The 21,511-nt window shown below is 46.2% G+C and overlaps 1 long non-coding RNA gene and 3 gene segments (V, D, J or C); 1 reads left to right on the top strand and 3 right to left on the bottom strand.

Moving 5' to 3' along the window:
- Window positions 1-1,710: 1,710 nt before the first annotated feature.
- On the bottom strand, window positions 1,711-13,693 carry LOC113126693 (uncharacterized). Its single transcript, XR_003295323.1, has 3 exons — window positions 13,074-13,693; window positions 2,703-3,083; window positions 1,711-2,581 (listed from the first exon to the last, which is right to left on the bottom strand). It is a non-coding gene; the product is annotated as an uncharacterized LOC113126693 (long non-coding RNA).
- On the bottom strand, window positions 3,140-5,541 carry LOC113126635 (Ig kappa chain V region 3547-like). The segment is given in 5 exon segments: window positions 3,140-3,407; window positions 3,494-3,841; window positions 3,945-4,025; window positions 4,891-4,946; window positions 5,048-5,541. Coding segments are annotated over 3 exon segments (417 nt in total).
- Window positions 8,797-11,021, bottom strand: LOC113126638 (Ig kappa chain V-VI region TEPC 601/TEPC 191-like). The segment is given in 4 exon segments: window positions 8,797-9,070; window positions 9,157-9,504; window positions 9,612-9,692; window positions 10,524-11,021. Coding segments are annotated over 3 exon segments (417 nt in total).
- A 166-nt stretch (window positions 13,694-13,859) lies between the features above and the next one.
- Window positions 13,860-14,575, top strand: LOC113126684 (immunoglobulin kappa variable 2-29-like). The segment is given in 2 exon segments: window positions 13,860-13,909; window positions 14,126-14,575. Coding segments are annotated over 2 exon segments (351 nt in total).
- Window positions 14,576-21,511: the final 6,936 nt, after the last annotated feature.

Genomic DNA, 21,511 nt, shown 5'->3' with positions numbered 1-21,511 from the left:
TACGCAAAACAACTGGGTAATGCAGTCAGGTAGTGTCATTTTGACCTCACTTTCTCACCTGAACCTAGTTGTTTTCTTTGAAAAAAAATCTATCTTTAATGTAAACATAAAACTGAATTTTCTTTTATCTGTTAATGACAAATGATAATTCCAATCCCTTCTGGTATGTTATCTTCACACAAACTAGGGATGCTCACACTGTTAACTAGTGTTAACTGAACCATTCCCCCTGGATGCCTGCCCCTCTCCCCTGCTCTCTCCCACACCCCCCGTGAACACTTCCAGGACCCTCCAGAGAGCCCTGCTTCCCCCTGGATGCCTGCCCCTCTCCCCTGTTCTCTCCCACACGCCCCGTGGACACTTCCAGGACCCTCCAGGGCCCACTGCTTCCCCCTGGAGGGTAGCTGCTCTCCCATGCTCTCTCCCACACCTCCGCTGCACACTTCCAGGACCCTCCAGGGCCCACTGCTTCCCCCTGGGGCCCCGCAGCTCACTGCCCCAGGCCCCACTCTACTCTTCCAGGACCCTCCGGAGCCCACAGCTTCCCTCTGGAGGCTAGCTCCTCTCCCATGCTCTCTCCCACACCTGTGCTGCACACTTCCAGGACCCAATGCCTAAGTCCAGATTCTTGTATAAGGTTCCAAGAGTCTCCTGCAGCACTTTGTCCTTTCAAAAAAAAAGCCCCGAAATAGCATTTTCTCAATAAAAAAGCCCTGAAATAGCAACTCAATATTAAAATGGATGTTACCTATTGGCATACAGCTTCAGGTACCAAGTGAGGCCATTTTCCATGTCAGCCATGGTTTCTGACATGGTCAGACTTTCACAATAAAAGTCTACAGTTATTTATAGGAAGACAATACATTTTTGTAAATTGTAAGGAATATTCAAAATAAAGTCCAAATTCTTGTACAAGGTCCCAAGAGTCTCCTGCAGCACTTTGTCCTTTCAAAATAACAGCCCCGAAATAGCATTTTCTCAATAGAAAAGCCCTGAAACAGCAACTCAATATTAAAACGGACGTTGGTTATTGGCATACAGCTTCAGGCACCAGGTGAGGCCATTTTCCATGTCAGCCATGGTTTTTGACATGGTCAGACTTTCACAATAAAAGTCTACAATTATTTATAGGAAGATATCACATGTTTGTAAAGTATGAGAAATATTAAAAAATAAAGTCCAGATTCTTTTGTGAGTTCCCATGAGTCTCCTGTAGCTCTTTGTCCTTTCAAAATAAAAGCCTGTTTATAGCATTTTCTCAAAATAAAAGCACCCTCACTACAGTCGGTATTTCTCAATTATCGCAATCGGTCGATTCAAAACGTCCTTCGGCGACGCGGTCTGCCTTGAGCTTTTCACGGCGATCGGCAATCCCAACGCAATTTCTTCAGAAATGGCATCGTCTAGTTATTTATATGGTTTGATGTCCAACAGAGTGACGTGTTTCCCTTCAAACCAACAGAGAAGAAAAAGTATTATTTTTGTAATTTTTCTCATGATGTTGCTTCTGTGTTTGGATATCTGGATTAGAGACTCAGGGCTTTTATTTCGGAAAGGAAGTGTAGCATATATGTGGGCTAATCTCCAGATTAGATGATTAACCTATTAACGAATGCTAGCACTTGCTTATGGCAGGCTAGGGATACCAGAAGACTTAGTTCGGCTCAGGGAGCTGTGGTGAAGTAAATGATGACACAAAGAGGAAATTGATTAGTGATGGGACCTTATACTGAGGGTGAGACTGACAAAACAACAACACCAACATATAACAATATAAACCCCAGGCTATATACAATCTGCAGATTTGGGTTGGAGCTGGTTTCAGGGTAGATGAAGCAGTTGGAAATACACTTCACTATTTAGGTCCCAGTTCACAACAAAGCAATAAGTTGACCAACATAATTACAGAAATTATACAGTAACGACATTCACAATTGCACAGGACCTTGTACCCAGACAGATGATGAGTCTGCACCACAAACGGCACCTGGTCAGTAACAACTCGTACACACTACACACATGCACCACACAGAACAGTGCAGACCATGTGCCCTTCAGTGCCTGCAAACTGTCCATGGGATGTGACTTGTCCAAGGCCGAGGAGCAGCTTCAGTGGAAATGTGTGGCTGTGAGTGAGTTAGTGAGGGGACCAGGGCTGAAACAGCCTCCTACCAGACCCACAGGAGGACGGGGTCAAACTGGAGAACTCCAGGCTGCTTGTAGCTCGCCATCAGGTTTGTTTAACCCCAAACAGGAGTGTGTCTGACCCGTATCCAGTATGAACCAGTGACACGGCTCTCCACAGCATCACAGTCCCTCAGTACCATGACATGTTTAAACCAAGCAATAACAATGAAGAGCAAAGTGCTGGGTTGGTATTAAAGTCATCAAAACACAACAGAATAATTCCTAGAGATTATTGGTGTCAATAGAAACTCACTGATGCTAACACTGATGCTAGTAGCAACATGCTAACACTGATGCTAGTAGCAACATGCTAACACCAATGACACAAACAGACTCACCAATTCCAGTTGATAAACAGGCACCGAACGGCTCCTACAGCGGCGGTAGCTGGTTGCTAAGAGCATAGAATAGCAGGTTTAAGTTTACAGTGAATTTAACACTGAACCAAAGAGGAAATAAGCCTTTGTTTGTTTATTGGTTTGTTTGTCTGTTTGTTTGTTTGTTTGCGAACATACGTGTTGCAGTTCTCCCGTAGCTTTCCCCTCGCGCTATTGAAGGGAGAACCGGAAACACCTTGTGATTCCAGCTGCAACGAACGTGATTGGCTGGCCGAGTCACGACTCTCAGCCATGCCACGTTGATGTAGTGGTGCGTTCAGGGACTCATGGGTGTGAAAGAATACTAACCAAGGCGGGTTTGGACCTGGGTTAGAGAAGACCATCATAGTGTTTGTTGTCAGCTCTGATTTTTATATCTTTAAATAACTTGACAAAGTGATGATTCTATCCACACATACCACATACAGCAGTCGGTTTCTTTCTTTACTACAGATCACAATTTTTATCTGTAAACACTGTCAGTATAATTGTAGAACTGTGTGTTAATGTTAAAATAACCTAATCAGTAAATAACACACAGGGAAACAGAACTGATTTGATGATCTGATCTTTATTAGTCTGGAAACTTTGACACAATCACCGTTAGAGAAAACTAGCAAACATATCTGGAAGGAAGAAAAAAAATAGAAAGAGATTTTCAGAGTAAAACCAGAATCAGAGTAAAACCAGAATCAGAGTCCCAGTGAATCAGGTCAGGAGTAGGAACACTGGTCACCCCTCAGTGTCTCTGTGACCGGACACTGGGAGCCCTGGGTGGTCTCAGAAGTCGCAGAGCCCACCTTCCTCCACTGGTCTGCAGGGAGCCTCAGGGTGCTGCTCCCCCTAGGAGACACCAATCAGCTTAGAGAACAAGTAGCACACAGCTGTCAATCAAACAGCACACACCTGCATCAAACAGTTGAACTTACTTTGAACCTCCACTCTGGTTCCTGCACCGAATGTGAACACCCCCTTACTGTTGATGTAGTGATAACTCTGACAGTAATAATCTGCTTCATCTTCAGCCTGGACTCCACTGATGGCCAGAGTGAAGTCAGAGTTTGATCCACGGCCTTCAAAACGACCTGGAGTCCCTGATGCTCGACGATTTCCCCAGTAAATGAGCGGATTAGGACTTTCTCCATCTCTCTGTTGGTACCAGGATAAACGATCTGAATTATCCACATCCTGGCTGGTCTTACAGCTGATGGTGACGGTTTCTCCCAGAGCAGACCTCACTACTCCAGGCTGAGTCACTGTGACCCGGCCTCTGGATTCTGAGGACACAGAGACAAAAACATAACGCAGCTTCATGGTTTTGTCGGCTTCATTTCACAGCGATGTTCACAGAGGAGAGGAGTTGGATTCTCTGGACTTTACCTGTGAAGCAGCAGCAGAGGAGAGTCCAGATGAGGACGGAGATCAGAGTCATGTTTTTGATGAGGAGGATTTCTGTGGCTTCTGTTGTCATGAAGGACAGCTGTCAGTCATCCAGTGTTCAACTCTCAGGACTATAAACTGTCCCAGAGCACTGGAGCATGGTGCTGCTGATGCAAAGTGGCTCTCTATGGAAATGTTCTGACTGAGTCTAACAGGGACTTGGATCACTCTGATCAGGCTGATTATTAATGGATCAATCATTTTATCACAGTATTGATTAGAAATGTGTCATATTGATGTTTATGTGGATTTGTTTTGTGAATTTTTTTCAGAAATGTTTGTTTCAAATGTTTTGAATGATTTAACAGATGAATTAATTTGGGTGTTTTCTGGAGCTCAGTTTTAGTTTAAGTTTATAACAGCAGCTGTGTTTTACAGACTGTTTTTGTTGACTTTGTTTCAGACTCAGAGAGCCGTGTCTCTGCACTGAGAGGTTTTTGTATGATGCCTCAGTCACTTTGTGTCACTGTGCACAGTGAAAAATGGCCGTACAAAAACCTCGAGTCAGACTGAACAGAAACTGAACTGACTGCTGGAGCTGGAAACTACTGCAGAGACTGATACAGTTCACTCAAGACACATGCTGTTAAAATCAAAATTTAACAAAAACAGGTCCAGTGATCTAAAATTCTTATTGCCATCAATAGAAACATACTTATGCTAATCCTGATGCTAAAGGTAATGCTAATACAGGTGCTAACACAGGTTCTAACACTGACGCTAATAGTAATGCTAATTCTGATACTAACACTGACGCTAGTAGCAACATGCTAACACTGACGCTAACACTGATGCTAGTAGCAACATGCTAACACTGACGCTAACACTGATGCTAGTAGCAACATGCTCACGCTAATGCTAACACCAATGACACAAACAGACTCACCAATTCCAGTTGATAAACAGGCACCGAACGGCTCCTACAGCGGCGGTAGTTGGTTGCTAAGAGCATAGAATAGCAGGTTTAAGTTTACAGTGAATTTAACACTGAACCAAAGAGAAAACAAGCCTTTCTTTGTTTGTTTGTTTGTTTGCGTACATACCTGTTGCAGTTCTCCCGTAGCTTTCCCCTTGCGCTATTGAAGGGAGAACCGGAAACACCTTGTGATTCCAGCTGCAACGAAGGCGATTGGCTGGCCGAGTCACGACTCTCAGCCATGCCACGTCGATGTAGTGGTACGTTCAGGGACTCATGGGTGTGAAAGAATACTAACCAAGGCGGGTTTTGACACGTCAGCTGCTTCGGGAGTCCCACAAGCCAACCAAGCTCGGTAGGACTCCTTCTTTAGCCTGACGGCATCCCTTACCTCCGGTGTCCACCACCGAGTTCGGGGATTTCTGCCACGACAGGCACCCGAAACCTTATGGCCACAGCTCCTAGCCGCCGCGTTGACAATGGAGGTGGAAAACATAGTCCATTCGGACTCAATGTCCCCAGCCTCAGAGTGAAGTCGATTCCATTTCCCTCCCCCAGGATCTGGTAGAAGCTCTCTCGGAGGTGTGAGCTAAAGACTCCTCTGACAGCGGGTTCGGCCAAACATTCCCAACAGACCCATAGGCCGAAACAACAGTGAGAGACCTATCCCCGACCCGAAGGCGCAGGGAAACCACCCTTTCACTCTGGGGGGAAAACTCCAACATGTGGCGGCTAAGCTGGGGAGCTATGAGGGACACTACCTGACTGCATTACGCAAAACAACTGGGTAATGCAGTCAGGTAGTGTCATTTTGACCTCACTTTCTCACCTGAACCTAGTTGTTTTCTTTGAAAAAAAATCTATCTTTAATGTAAACATAAAACTGAATTTTCTTTTATCTGTTAATGACAAATGATAATTCCAATCCCTTCTGGTATGTTATCTTCACACAAACTAGGGATGCTCACACTGTTAACTAGTGTTAACTGAACCATTCCCCCTGGATGCCTGCCCCTCTCCCCTGCTCTCTCCCACACCCCCCGTGAACACTTCCAGGACCCTCCAGAGAGCCCTGCTTCCCCCTGGATGCCTGCCCCTCTCCCCTGTTCTCTCCCACACGCCCCGTGGACACTTCCAGGACCCTCCAGGGCCCACTGCTTCCCCCTGGAGGGTAGCTGCTCTCCCATGCTCTCTCCCACACCTCCGCTGCACACTTCCAGGACCCTCCAGGGCCCACTGCTTCCCCCTGGGGCCCCGCAGCTCACTGCCCCAGGCCCCACTCTACTCTTCCAGGACCCTCCGGAGCCCACAGCTTCCCTCTGGAGGCTAGCTCCTCTCCCATGCTCTCTCCCACACCTGTGCTGCACACTTCCAGGACCCAATGCCTAAGTCCAGATTCTTGTATAAGGTTCCAAGAGTCTCCTGCAGCACTTTGTCCTTTCAAAAAAAAAGCCCCGAAATAGCATTTTCTCAATAAAAAAGCCCTGAAATAGCAACTCAATATTAAAATGGATGTTACCTATTGGCATACAGCTTCAGGTACCAAGTGAGGCCATTTTCCATGTCAGCCATGGTTTCTGACATGGTCAGACTTTCACAATAAAAGTCTACAGTTATTTATAGGAAGACAATACATTTTTGTAAATTGTAAGGAATATTCAAAATAAAGTCCAAATTCTTGTACAAGGTCCCAAGAGTCTCCTGCAGCACTTTGTCCTTTCAAAATAACAGCCCCGAAATAGCATTTTCTCAATAGAAAAGCCCTGAAACAGCAACTCAATATTAAAACGGACATTGGTTATTGGCATACAGCTTCAGGCACCAGGTGAGGCCATTTTCCATGTCAGCCATGGTTTTTGACATGGTCAGACTTTCACAATAAAAGTCTACAATTATTTATAGGAAGATATCACATGTTTGTAAAGTATGAGAAATATTAAAAAATAAAGTCCAGATTCTTTTGTGAGTTCCCATGAGTCTCCTGTAGCTCTTTGTCCTTTCAAAATAAAAGCCTGTTTATAGCATTTTCTCAAAATAAAAGCACCCTCACTACAGTCGGTATTTCTCAATTATCGCAATCGGTCGATTCAAAACGTCCTTCGGCGACGCGGTCTGCCTCGAGCTTTTCGCGGCGATCGGCAATCCCAACGCAATTTCTTCAGAAATTGCATCGTCTAGTTATTTATATGGTTTGATGTCCAACAGAGTGACGTGTTTCCCTTCAAACCAACAGAGAAGAAAAAGTATTATTTTTGTAATTTTTCTCATGATGTTGCTTCTGTGTTTGGATATCTGGATTAGAGACTCAGGGCTTTTATTTCGGAAAGGAAGTGTAGCATATATGTGGGCTAATCTCCAGATTAGATGATTAACCTATTAACGAATGCTAGCACTTGCTTATGGCAGGCTAGGGATACCAGAAGACTTAGTTCGGCTCAGGGAGCTGTGGTGAAGTAAATGATGACACAAAGAGGAAATTGATTAGTGATGGGACCTTATACTGAGGGTGAGACTGACAAAACAACAACACCAACATATAACAATATAAACCCCAGGCTATATACAATCTGCAGATTTGGGTTGGAGCTGGTTTCAGGGTAGATGAAGCAGTTGGAAATACACTTCACTATTTAGGTCCCAGTTCACAACAAAGCAATAAGTTGACCAACATAATTACAGAAATTATACAGTAACGACATTCACAATTGCACAGGACCTTGTACCCAGACAGATGATGAGTCTGCACCACAAACGGCACCTGGTCAGTAACAACTCGTACACACTACACACATGCACCACACAGAACAGTGCAGACCATGTGCCCTTCAGTGCCTGCAAACTGTCCATGGGATGTGACTTGTCCAAGGCCGAGGAGCAGCTTCAGTGGAAATGTGTGGCTGTGAGTGAGTTAGTGAGGGGACCAGGGCTGAAACAGCCTCCTACCAGACCCACAGGAGGACGGGGTCAAACTGGAGAACTCCAGGCTGCTTGTAGCTCGCCATCAGGTTTGTTTAACCCCAAACAGGAGTGTGTCTGACCCGTATCCAGTATGAACCAGTGACACGGCTCTCCACAGCATCACAGTCCCTCAGTACCATGACATGTTTAAACCAAGCAATAACAATGAAGAGCAAAGTGCTGGGTTGGTATTAAAGTCATCAAAACACAACAGAATAATTCCTAGAGATTATTGGTGTCAATAGAAACTCACTGATGCTAACACTGATGCTAGTAGCAACATGCTAACACTGATGCTAGTAGCAACATGCTAACACCAATGACACAAACAGACTCACCAATTCCAGTTGATAAACAGGCACCGAACGGCTCCTACAGCGGCGGTAGTTGGTTGCTAAGAGCATAGAATAGCAGGTTTAAGTTTACAGTGAATTTAACACTGAACCAAAGAGAAAACAAGCCTTTTTTTGTTTGTATGTTTGTTTGTTTGCGAACATACGTGTTGCAGTTCTCCCGTAGCTTTCCCCTCGCGCTATTGAAGGGAGAACCGGAAACACCTTGTGATTCCAGCTGCAACGAACGCGATTGGCTGGCCGAGTCACATGACTCTCAGCCATGGCACGTCGATGTAGTGGTGCGTTCAGGGACTCATGGGTGTGAAACAACACTAACCAAGGCGGGTTTGGACCTGGGTTAGAGAAGACCATCATAGTGTGTGTTGTTAGCTCTGATTTTAATATCTTTAAATAACTTGACAAAGTAATGATTCTATCCACACATACCACATACAGCAGTCGGTTTCTTTTTTTTTTATTACAGATCACAATTTTTATCTGTAAACACTGTCAGTATAATTGCAGAACTGTGTGTTAATGTTAAAATAACCTAATCAGTAAATAACACACAGGGAAACAGAACTGATTTGATGATCTGATCTTTATTAGTCTGGAAACATTGACACAATCACCGTTAGAGAAAACTAGCAAACATATCTGGAAGGAAGAAAAAAAATAGAAAGAGATTTTCAGAGTAAAACCAGAATCAGAGTCCCAGTGAATCAGGTCAGGAGTAGGAACACTGGTCACCCCTCAGTGTCTCTGTGACCGGACACTGGGAGCCCTGGGTGGTCTCAGAAGTCGCAGAGCCCACCTTCCTCCACTGGTCTGCAGGGAGCCTCAGGGTGCTGCTCCCCCTAGAAGACACCAATCAGCTTAGAGAACAAGTAGCACCCAGCTTTCAATCAAACAGCACACACCTGCATCAAACAGTTGAACTTACTTTGAACCTCCAGTATGGTTCCTGCACCGAATGTGAACACCCCCTTACTGTCGATGTAGTGATAACTCTGACAGTAATAATTTGCTTCATCTTCAGCCTGGACTCCACTGATGGCCAGAGTGAAGTCAGAGTTTGATCCACGGCCTGTAAAACGACCTGGAGTCCCTGATGCTCGACGATTCCCCCAGTAAATGAGCGGATTAGGACTTTCTCCATCTCTCTGTTGGTACCAGGATAGACGATTTGAATTATCCACATCCTGGTTGGTCTTACAGCTGATGGTGACGGTTTCTCCCAGAGCAGACCTCACTACTCCAGGCTGAGTCACTGTGACCCGGCCACTGGATTCTGAGGACACAGAGACAAAAACATAACGCAGCTTCATGGTTTTGTCGGCTTCATTTCACAGCGACGGATGTTCATAGAGGAGAGGAGTTGGATTCTCTGGACTTTACCTGTGAAGCAGCAGCAGAGGAGAGTCCAGATGAGGACGGAGATCAGAGTCATGTTTTTGATGAGGAGGATTTCTGTGGCTTCTGTTGTCATGAAGGACAGCTGTCAGTCATCCAGTGTTCAGCTCTCAGGACTATAAACTGTCCCAGAGCACTGGAGCATGGTGCTGCTGATGCAAAGTGGCTCTCTATGGAAATGTTCTGACTGAGTCCAACAGGGACTTGGATCACTCTGATCAGGCTGATTATTAATGGACCAATCACTTTATCACAGTATTGATTAGAAATGTGTCATATTGATGTTTATGTGGATTTGTTTTGTGAATTTTTTTCAGAAATGTTTGTTTCAAATGTTTTGAATGATTTAACGTCTAAAACGTTTAGTTTGAATTTGAGACGTTAAAAATCTACTAAATATTCAACAGATGAATTAATTTGGGTGTTTTCTGGAGCTCAGTTTTAGTTCATGTTTATAACAGCAGCTGTGTTTTACAGACTGTTTTTGTTGACTTGGTTTCAGACTCAGAGAGCCGTGTCTCTGCACTGAGAGGTTTTTGTACGACGCCTCAATCACTTTGTGTCACTGTGCACAGTGAAAAATGGCCGTACAAAAATCTCGAGTCAGACTGAACAGAAACTGAACTGACTGCTGGAGCTAGAAACTACTGCAGAGACTGATACAGTTCACTGAGGACACATGCTGTTAAAATCAAAATTTAACAAAAACAGGTCCAGTGATCTAAAATTCTTATTGCCATCAACAGAAACACACTTATGCTAATCCTGATGCTAAAGGTAACGCTAATACAGGTGCTAACACAGGTTCTAACACTGATGCTAATAGTAATGCTAATTCTGATACTAACACTGACGCTAGTAGCAACATGCTAACACCAATGACACAAACAGACTCACCAATTCCAGTTGATAAACAGGCACCGAACGGCTCCTACAGCGGCGGTAGTTGGTTGCTAAGAGCATAGAATAGCAGGTTTAAGTTTACAGTGAATTTAACACTGAACCAAAGAGAAAACAAGCCTTTTTTTGTTTGTATGTTTGTTTTTTTGCGTACATACCTGTTGCAGTTCTCCCGTAGCTTTCCCCTCGCGCTTTTGAAGGGAGAACCGGAAACATCTTGTGATTCCAGCTGCAACGAAGGCGATTGGCTGGCCGAGTCACATGACTCTCAGCCATGCCACGTCGATATAGTGGTGCGTTCAGGGACTCATGGGTGTGAAAGAATACTAACCAAGGCGGGTTTTGACATGGGTTAGAGAAGACCATCATAGTGTCTGTTGTCAGCTCTGATTTTTATATCTTTAAATAACTTGACAAAGTAATGATTCTATCCACACATACAGCAGTCGGTTTCTTTTTTTTTTTATTACAGATCACAATTTTTATCTGTAAACACTGTCAGTATAATTGTAGAACTGTGTGTTAATGTTAAAATAACCATCCGTCCATCCATCCATCCATCCATCCATCCATCTTCTTCCGCTTATCCGGGGCCGGGTCACGGGACATCGAGGCGTTCCCAGGCCAGCCGGGAGACATAGTCCCTCCAGCGTGTCCTGGGTCTACTCCGGGGCCTCCTCCCGGTGGGACATGCGCGGAACACCTCCCCAGGGAGGCGCCCAGGAGGCATCCGAAACAGATGCCCGAGCCACCTCAACTGACTCCTCTCGATGTGGAAAAGCAGCGGCTCTACTCAGAGCTCCTCCCGGGTGACCGAGCTCCTCACCCTATCTCTAAGGGAGCGCCCGGCCACCCTGATGAGGAAGCTCATTTCAGCCGCTTGTATCCGTGATCTTGTCCTTTCGGTCATGACCCACAGCTCATGACCATAGGTGAGGGTAGGAACGTAGATTGACTGGTAAATCGAGAGCTTCGCCTTCCGACTTAGCTCCTTCTTCACCACAACGGACCGGTACACCGACCTCATTACTGCTGCCGATGCCCCGATCCGTCTCTCAATCTCGCGCTCCATCCTTCCCTCACTCGTGAACAAGACCCCGAGATACTTAAACTCGTCCACCTGAGGCAGGATCTCTCCCCTGGCCTGGAGATGGCAAGCCACCTTTTTCCGGTTGAGTACCATGGCCTCGGACTTGGAGGTGCTGATTCTCATCCCAGCCGCTTCACACTCGGTTGCAAACCGCCTCAGCGCACGCTGGAGATCCTGGCTCGATGGAGCCAACAGGACAACATCATCTGCAAAAAGCAGAGATGAAATCGTGTGGTCCCTGAACTGAACTCCCTCCGGCCCCTGGCTGCGCCTAGAAATTCTGTCCATAAAAGTAATGAACAGAACCGGTGACAAAGGGCAGCCCTGCCGGAGTCCAACGTGCACTGGGAACAGGTCTGACTTACTACCGGCAATGCGAACCAAGCTCCTGCTCCGTTTGTACAGAGACCGGATAGCCCTCAGCAAAGGCCCCCTGGGCCGACAGATAGTCGTTCACCATGGCCTCACCGAACTCCTGCCATACCCAAGTTTTTGCCACCGTCACCGCCTGGGCTGCAGCACGCTTGGCCCGATGGTAGCCGTCAGCTGCTTCGGGAGTCCCACAAGCCAACCAAGCTCGGTAGGACTCCTTCTTTAGCCTGACGGCATCCCTTACCTCCGGTGTCCACCACTGAGTTCGGGGATTTCTGCCACGACAGGCACCCGAAACCTTATGGCCACAGCTCCTAGCCGCCACGTTGACAATGGAGGTGGAAAACATAGTCCATTCGGACTCAATGTCCCCAGCCCCAGAGTGAAGTCGATTCCATTTCCCTCCCCCAGGATCTGGTAGAAGCTCTCTCGGAGGTGTGAGCTAAAGACTCCTCTGACAGCGGGTGCGGCCAAACATTCCCAACAGACCCATAGGCCGAAACAACAGTGAGAGACCTATCCCCGACCCGAAGGCGCAGGGAAACCACCCTTTCACTCTGGGGGGAAAACTCCAACACGTGGCGGCTAAGCTGGGGAGCTATGAGCAAGCCCACATCAGCTCGCCGCCTCTCACCGCCAGCAACTCCGGAGTAGAAGAGAGTCCAGCCCCTCTCAAGGAACTGGGTTCCAGAGCCCATGCTGTGCGTGGAGGTGAGCCCGAATATCTCTAGTCGGTAACGCTCGACCTCCCGCACAAGCTCAGGCTCCTTCCCCCCCCCAGTGAGGTGAAATTCCATGTCCCTAGAGCCAGTTTCAGCATCCAGGGATCGGGTCGCCGAAGTCCCCGCCCTCGACCACTGCCCAATCCACTAGGCACTGGCCCCTTATGAATCCTCCTGCGGGTGGTGGGTCCACAGAAGGGCGGCCCCACGTTGCTCTTTGCCCAGCTGGGCCCAATGGGGGGAGACCCAGTCACCAAGCGCTCGCCAACGGGCCCCAACCCCAGGCCTGGCTCCAGGGTGGGGCCCCGGCTTCGCCATGCAGGGCGACGTCATGGTCCTCAGTTTTCGGTTAGGTTAAATAACCTAATCAATAAATAACACACAGGGAAACAGAACTGATTTGATGATCTGATCTTTATTAGTCTGGAAACTTTTACACAATCACCGTTAGAGAAAACTAGCAAACATATCTGGAAGGAAGAAAAAAAATAGAAAGAGATTTTCAGAGTAAAACCAGAATCAGAGTCCAGTGTTTCTTCTCTCTCCTCAGAGTCTGTTGGACAAAATGTGGTTTTGACTCAGCCAGCAGCCAAATCCCTGCAGCCTGGTCAAACTGTCACTATTGACTATAAGGCCAGTACATCAGTACTCTGGACCACAGTACTACCTCACGTGGTACCAATAAAAACCTGGAGAAGCTCCTAAACTTCTGATCTACCTAACATCAAACAGATGGTCAGGAATCTCATCCAGATTCAGTGGAAGTGGAGAAGGAAATGGAATCGACTTCACTTTGACCATCAGTGGAGTCCAGGCTGAAGATGCAGCAGTTTATTACTGTCAGAGTTTTCACAACATCAGCAGTCAGTGGGTGTTCACACAGTGAAAAATGGTCGTACAAAAACCTCCCTCAGTCAGACTGAACAGAAACTGAACTGCCAGACTGTTTGATCCTGTACATGTGAATATGCAGCAGTGAGGAGGAAGCAGGCTGCCATGGTGAGGGCAGCTGCAGCTGACTGACTCTGTGTGTTTGCATATGTGTCCTGCCTCTGTGCTCCAGACGTTAAGAGGCCAGTGTTGATCAGTGGCTGTCCAGGCCTTTCAGAGCCACCCACACGCCGGCAGCACCATGATGATGATGATGACGAAGATGTCTCTGACTCTACTGCTGGCCACCCTGGGGCTCCTGGTTCAGGGTGAGACTCTCTTCTGAAAACTTTGCTTCTGGATGCAGCCAGGTTCACAACAATGATGTTCTGCTCTGATGGAGAAACGCTGACACGAGCAGCACTGAGCTTCTTCCATCTATTGTCCATGTTAAAGACATGATCCTCTTCTGTTTGGATGATGATCGCCTTTCTCCAAGCTGGACTGGACTCAATAAGCCTTCTCCTCTTTTTCATGTTTTCCAGGTTCATCAGGACAAATCACCCTGACTCAGTCTCCTGGATCTCAGTCTGTTGTTCCAGGACAGACTGTCAACATCAAATGTAAAGCCAGTTCAAGTGTTGGCAGCTACCTCCACTGGTACCTTCAGAAACCTGGAGAAGCTCCTAAACTCCTGATTAATGATGCTACAACCCGTCAGTCTGGAGTTTCTGATCGTTTCAGTGGAAGCGGATCTGGGACTGACTTCACTCTGACCATCAGTAGAGTTCAGGCTGAAGATGCAGGAGTTTATTACTGTCAGCAGGGTTACAGCTCGTTCACACAGTGAAACAACGTCGTACAAAAACCTCCCTCAGCTGCAGAGGAACTGATCTGACTCCACAGCTGCACTGAAACTCAAACAATATCAAAATATGTGGTTTACCATCAAAATATGTTTTGACATTAATTTTAATCATTTTATGACTTTTAATTCATCCAACACATAATTTAGTAACTAGTTAAAGCAGAGTTTAGATCAGGGTTTCTGTGTTACAGCGAATGTTTGCTCTTCACATCAGGAAAAACATATTTCCAAAGAACTGGGTGACACTACAATTAGCAAACTGTTTTATATGTTTCTCAAAATATTGATTTGTCCCCACATTATAATAATAATGAAAAAAAATTAATCAGTGAACAGAAAAACAATTCACAAACAGATAAAATAATTGACCCACTATAGACCATGTTGACATTTTTATTTATTAACTTAATCATTGAAGTATTTTATTTTTATGTTTGTGACTTCTCATAAATAATGAAAAAGCAGATTTGTTGCAGTTTAAAGTTTGCATTGTAAATGTTATATATACAACATTATTATTGAACTACAGATTCATATTGTTGTTTGTTGTTTTTATGTCCAACAAATTCACATGTTCCTCCCTCTCCAACATCAGTGAAGGAAAAGTTTCCATAAAAGTAAAAACTAGAAATCTTAATTGAGACGTCTCTAAATTGATGTAAATGTTTCAATGATGTTCACGTGTGCTGAGTTTCAATATCTGGATTAGAATTAATGCCTTTGTTTTGTAAAGAAAGAGCATCACAGTGTCTGTTGTCAGATCTTTTGTTCTTTCAGACTGACACTGCTCAAATGTAAAAAATATTTGAATTTGAAAGTAGTTTTTCACTTTTTGAGTGTCTCTATATGCTGATGATATTTGACTTTATATTTCCAATGTCTACATTTCCTCAGACACTGAATATTTGTTTCCTCAGAAAATTAATAAGGATATAAACTTTTAATTGCACAAAAGTAAAAGTTAAACTTATCTATTACTATCATCTGGGCTAAAAAATTTAAATATTGTTGAGAGCAAAGAATGAATGTGATGAATAAAAAAAAAAAAAAAAAAAAAAGGTTAAAGTGCAAATAATTCAAATGATATCTCATAAAAACAGTGTAAAACACAGCTGCTGATGTAAACATGAACTAAAACTGAGCTCCAGAAAACACCCAAATTAAGCCTCACCCTGTACCGGGTCTACAGAGTCTGGAAGTGAGTGCAGACTAGAAAGAAGGGACTACAGGGCCCCAGTCCCAAGGCAGCTACCCCAAAGCTTTACCTGCTGAGAGTGAAGTAGTTCATACCTGTTCACAGTAGATGGTCACATATGCACATACAGGCTGATTCACTATTGCACCTATTTATCTCAGTGACTGGCCCCACATGGTGTTTAGCAAAACAAAGCAATTTGATATTAAAAGGAAACAGGAAAATTATACAACACACCAAAATTAATGCACTGGCCTCTTTAAAAAGGTCTTAAAACAAACAGCAGCCTCCCTAATTGGAAATGAGGTCCCTGAGAACCAGCACCAGAACCAAACACACAGATAAAGCCCACACTTTTATTTCCAACTTCCACATTAGACCCAAAGGCCAAATAATGAGCGAGTGCAGCTGAAGGCCTCTCAGCCTGATTGGAAATATTCACCATCAGGAACCGGATGATGCTCCAGTCAAAACGGGCCCACACGACCCAAATCACAAGAACCGGCGCAGTCCGGTTGGAGCTCGGCTGCGGTTCGGCCCATATTATCTTCACTCACACACAGTCAAAGGGAAGAAACAGACACTTACGGTTCTGTTCCTCTTCGACACTGGATGTGGAAAACTGGAGGAGAAACAGCAGCGGAACCTGGAATCCACGGCAGAGGACCCACTCGGCCCCGGCGGTCCGTCTGACCCCGCATCCCGCCTCGGTCCAAAGTACAGGCGCCCGGTCCGAGCGGCTCCACGTCGGACCCCGCTGACCCGGTTGTGCCAGCCGAGGGCGCCAATATCCCCAACTAGCCACCTGCAGCTAACACTTAGCTTGTTAGAGCCGCTAACTTAGCGGCTAACGCTGCCTGACGGCGGCCCGACACGCACAGCGGCTCCAAACGTCAGACTACGGACCGGAAAAGACAACAACTCGCTATCACTTGGATCTGCTGTGACTCCTGTCTCTCCTCAAACGCTCCCCCACCTCCAAAACTCTGGTCCTCCTCAATCGTTTGGCTTCCGGTGGCTCTGGGTTTGTTTTCTCTCCCGCCCCTCATCTCCACAGCCAATCACAGCCCGACCTGGCTGACTGACAGGTCGATGACCAATAGAAGTTGCGCATTTAGCTACAGGGGTTGTTCCAGGTGAGGTACCCACCCAGCTAATAGGATTTATGACCTGGATTATTAACTGCACTGACCAAAGTACTTGCAGTTGTGTTGCCTTAGTAAAAGGTCTGAATTGACCCCGTTTTAGAAACTAAACTGTTTTAATCCAGAGTTTTCCCCTCCAGGGCTGCACAGTTAATGTTTCTCAAAATGCAGACGGGCTCAGTAAAAACATCAGATCTGCTCCTCACATCAGGACTGTTCAGGAAAACATGTTCCCAAAGAACTGGAGGACACTGCAGTCAGCAAGTGACTTATTTATTATTTAACTACATTATATTAAAGACAATCAGTCAACAGGAAATTATTTCATGTATACATCAAATATTTGAGCCATTACTGAACTATAGACTGTGTCAACCTGTTCTTTGTTTTTAATCTATTTATTCAAGTGTTAGTAACAACAGATCTGCTGCAGTTTTTAGATGAGTAAATGTAGTACATCCAACATTATTAACAAAGCACAGATTTGTATTGTTGTGTGTTTTTTTATATCTTTAAATAACTTGACAAAGTGATGATTCTATCCACACATACCACATACAGCAGTCGGTTTCTTTCTTTACTACAGATCACAATTTTTATCTGTAAACACTGTCAGTATAATTGTAGAACTGTGTGTTAATGATAAAATAACCTAATCAATAAATAACACACAGGGAAACAGAACTGATTTGATGATCTGATCTTTATTAGTCTGGAAACATTGACACAATCACCGTTAGAGAAAACTAGCAAACATATCTGGAAGGAAAAAAAAAAATAGAAAGAGACTTTCAGAGTAAAACCAGAATCAGAGTCCCAGTGAATCAGGTTAGGACTGGGAACACTGGTCACTCCTCAGTGTCTCTGACCGGACACTGGGAGCCCTGGGTGGCCTCACAGGTCACAGAGCCCACCTTCCTCCACTGGTCTGCAGGGAGCCTCAGGGTGCTGCTCCCCCTAGGAGACACCAATCAGCTTAGAGAACAAGTAGCACACAGCTGTCAATCAAACAGCACACACCTGCATCAAACAGTTGAACTTACTTTTAACCTGCAGTCTGGTTCCTGCATCTAATACGAACAACCCCTTATTGTTGATGTTTTGATAACTCTGACAGTAATAAACTGCTTCATCTTCAACCTGGACTCTAATGATGGTCAGAGTGAAGTCAGAGTTTGATCCACGGCCTTCAAAACGACCTGGAGTCCCTGATGCTCGCCTTCTAGCTGCATAAATGAGCAGTTTAGGACTTTCTCCATCTCTCTGTTGGTACCAGGATAGACGATTTGAATTATCCACATTCTGGTTGGTCTTACAGCTGATGGTGACGGAGCCTCCCAGAGCAGAGCTCACTGCTCCTGGCTGAGTCACTGTGACCCGGCCTCTGGACACAGAGACAAAAACATAAAGCAGCCTCAAGGTTTTGTCGGCTTCACAGCGACAGACGTTCATAGAGGAGAGGAGTTGAATTCTCTGGACTTTACCTGTGAAGCAGCAGCAGAGGAGAGTCCAGATGAGGACGGAGATCAGAGTCATGTTTTTGATGAGGAGGATTTCTGTGGCTTCTGTTGTCATGAAGGACAGCTGTCAGTCATCCAGTGTTCAACTCTCAGGACTATAAACTGTCCCAGAGCACTGGAGCATGGTGCTGCTGATGCAAAGTGGCTCTCTATGGAAATGTTCTGACTGAGTCCAACAGGGACTTGGATCACTCTGATCAGGCTGATTATTCATGGATCAATCACTTTATCACAGTAATGATTATAAATGTGTCATATTGATGTTTGTGTGGATTTGTTTTGTGAATTTTTTTCAGAAATGTTTGTTTCAAATGTTTTGAATGATTTAACGTCTAAAACGTTTAGTTTGAATTTGAGACGTTAAAAATCTACTAAATATTCAACAGATGAATTAATTTGGGTGTTTTCTGGAGCTCAGTTTTAGTTCATGTTTATAACAGCAGCTGTGTTTTACACACTGTTTTTGTTGACTTTGTTTCAGACTCAGAGAGCCGTGTCTCTGCACTGAGAGGTTTTTGTACGACGCCTCAGTCACTTTGTGTCACTGTGCACAGTGAAAAATGGTCGTACAAAAACCTCCTTGAGTCAGATTGAACAGAAACTAAAAAAACTGCTGCAGCTGGAAAGTACTGCAGAGACTGATACAGTTCACTGTTCAAATCAACATTTAACAAAAACAGGTCCAATGATCAAAAATTATTGTCGTCAGTAGGAACACACTGATGGTAATCCTGATGCTTAAGGTAATGCTAATACAGGTGCTAACACTGATGCTAACAGTAATGCTAATTCTGATACTAACACTAATGCTAGTAGCAACATGCTAACACCAATGACACAAACAGACTCGCCAATTCCAGTTGATAAACAGGCACCGAACGGCTCCTACAGCGGCGGTAGTTGGTTGCTAAGAGCATAGAATAGCAGGTTTAAGTTTACAGTGAATTTAACACTGAACCAAAGAGAAAACAAGCCTTTGTTTGTTTGTTTGTTTGTTTGTTTGCGAACATACATGTTGCAGTTCTCCCGTAGCTTTCCCCTCGCGCTTTTGAAGGGAGAACCGGAAACATCTTGTGATTCCAGCTGCAACGAAGGCGATTGGCTGGCCAAGTCATGACTCTCAGCCATGCCACGTCGATATAGTGGTGCGTTCAGGGACTCATGGGTGTGAAAGAATACAAAATAAGGCGGTTTTTGACCTGGGTTAGAGAAGACCATCAGTGTCTGTTGTCAGCTCTGATTTTTATATCTTTAAATAACTTGACAAAGTAATGATTCTATCCACACATACCACATACAGCAGTCGGTTTCTTTTTTTTTTTTAAATCAGATCACAATTTTTATCTGTAAACATTGTCAGTGTAATTGTAGAACTTTGTGTTAATGTTAAAATAACCATCCATCCATCTTCTTCCGCTTATCCGGGGCCGGGTCGCGGGGGCAGTAGCCGAATCAGGGATACTCAGACTTCCTTCTCCCTGGACACTTCCTCCTGCTCTTCCAGGGGGACACCGAGGCGTTCCCAGTCCCTCCAGCGTGTCCTGGGTCTACCCCGGGGCCTCCTTCCGGTGGGACATGCCCGGAACACCTCCCCAGGGAGGCACCCAGGAGGCATCCGAAACAGATGCCCGAGCCACCTCAACTGACTCCTCTCGATGTGGAAAAGCAGCGGCTCTACTCCGAGCTCCTCTCGGGTGACCGAGCTCCTCACCCTATCTCTAAGGGAGCGCCCGGCCACCCTGAGGAGGAAGCTCATTTCAGCCGCTTGTATCCGCGATCTTGTCCTTTCGGTCATGACCCAAAGCTCATGACCATAGGTGAGGGTAGGAACGTAGATTGACCGGTAAATCGAGAGCTTCGCCTTCCGACTTAGCTCCTTCTTCACCACAACGGACCGGTACACCGACCTCATTACTGCTGCCGATGCCCCGATCCGTCTCTCAATCTCGCGCTCCATCCTTCCCTCACTCGTGAACAAGACCCTGAGATACTTAAACTCCTCCACCTGAAGCAGGATCTCTCCCCTGGCCTGGAGATGGCAGGCCACCTTTTTCCGGTTGAGTACCATGGCCTCGGACTTGGAGGTGCTGATTCTCATCCCAGCCGCTTCACACTCGGTTGCAAACCGCCCCAGCGCATGCTGGAGATCCTGGCTCGATGGAGCCAACAGGACAACATCATCTGCAAAAAGCAGAGATGAAATCGTGTGGTCCCTGAACTGAACTCCCTCCGGCCCCTGGCTGCGCCTAGAAATTCTGTCCATAAAAGTAATGAACAGAACCGGTGACAAAGGGCAGCCCTGCCGGAGTCCAACGTGCACTGGGAACAGGTCTGACTTACTACCGGCAATGCGAACCAAGCTCCTGCTCCGTTTGTGCAGAGACCGGATAGCCCTCAGCAAAGGCCCCCTGGGCCGACAGATAGTCCTTCACCATGGCCTCACCAAACTCCTGCCATACCCGAGTTTTTGACACCGTCACCGCCTGGGCTGCAGCACGCTTTGCCCGACGGTAGCCGTCAGCTGCTTCGGGCGTCCCACAAGCCAACCAAGCTCGGTAGGACTCCTTCTTTAGCTTGACGGCATCCCTTACCTCCGGTGTCCACCACCGAGTTCGGGGATTTCTGCCACGACAGGCACCCGAAACCTTATGGCCACAGCTCCTAGCTGCCGCGAAAACATGGAAAACATGGAAAACATGGTCCATTCGTACTCAATGTCCCCAGCCTCCCCCGGGATCTGGTAGAAGCTCTCTCGCAGGTGTGAGTTAAAGACCCCTCTGACAGCGGGTTCGGCCAAACATTCCCAACAGACCCATAGGCCGAAACAACAGTGAGAAGCCTATCCCCGACCCGAAGGTGCAGGGAAACCACCCTTTCACTCTGGGGGGGAAAACTCCAACACGTGGCAGCTAAGCTGGGGAGCTATGAGCAAGCCCACATCAGCTCGCCGCCTCTCACCGCGAGCAACTCCAGAGTAGAAGAGAGTCCAGCCCCTCTCAAGGAGCTGGGTTCCAGAGCCCATGCTGTGCGTGTCCATGTCCCTAGATCCAGTTTCAGCATCCAGGGATCGGGTCGCCGAGGTCCCCGCCCTCGACCACTGCCCAATCCACTAGGCACCGGCCCCTTATGGATCCTCCTGCGGGTGGTGGGTCCACAGAAGGGCGGCCCCACGTTGCTCTTTGCCCGGCTGGGCCCCATGGGGG

This window comes from Mastacembelus armatus, chromosome 11 (genome assembly GCF_900324485.2).
Source record: "Mastacembelus armatus chromosome 11, fMasArm1.2, whole genome shotgun sequence".
In the NCBI taxonomy this organism is placed as follows: domain Eukaryota; kingdom Metazoa; phylum Chordata; class Actinopteri; order Synbranchiformes; family Mastacembelidae; genus Mastacembelus; species Mastacembelus armatus.
The sequence above is the reverse complement of the archived record's forward strand: the minus strand, read 5'-3'. Positions and strand labels throughout refer to the sequence as shown.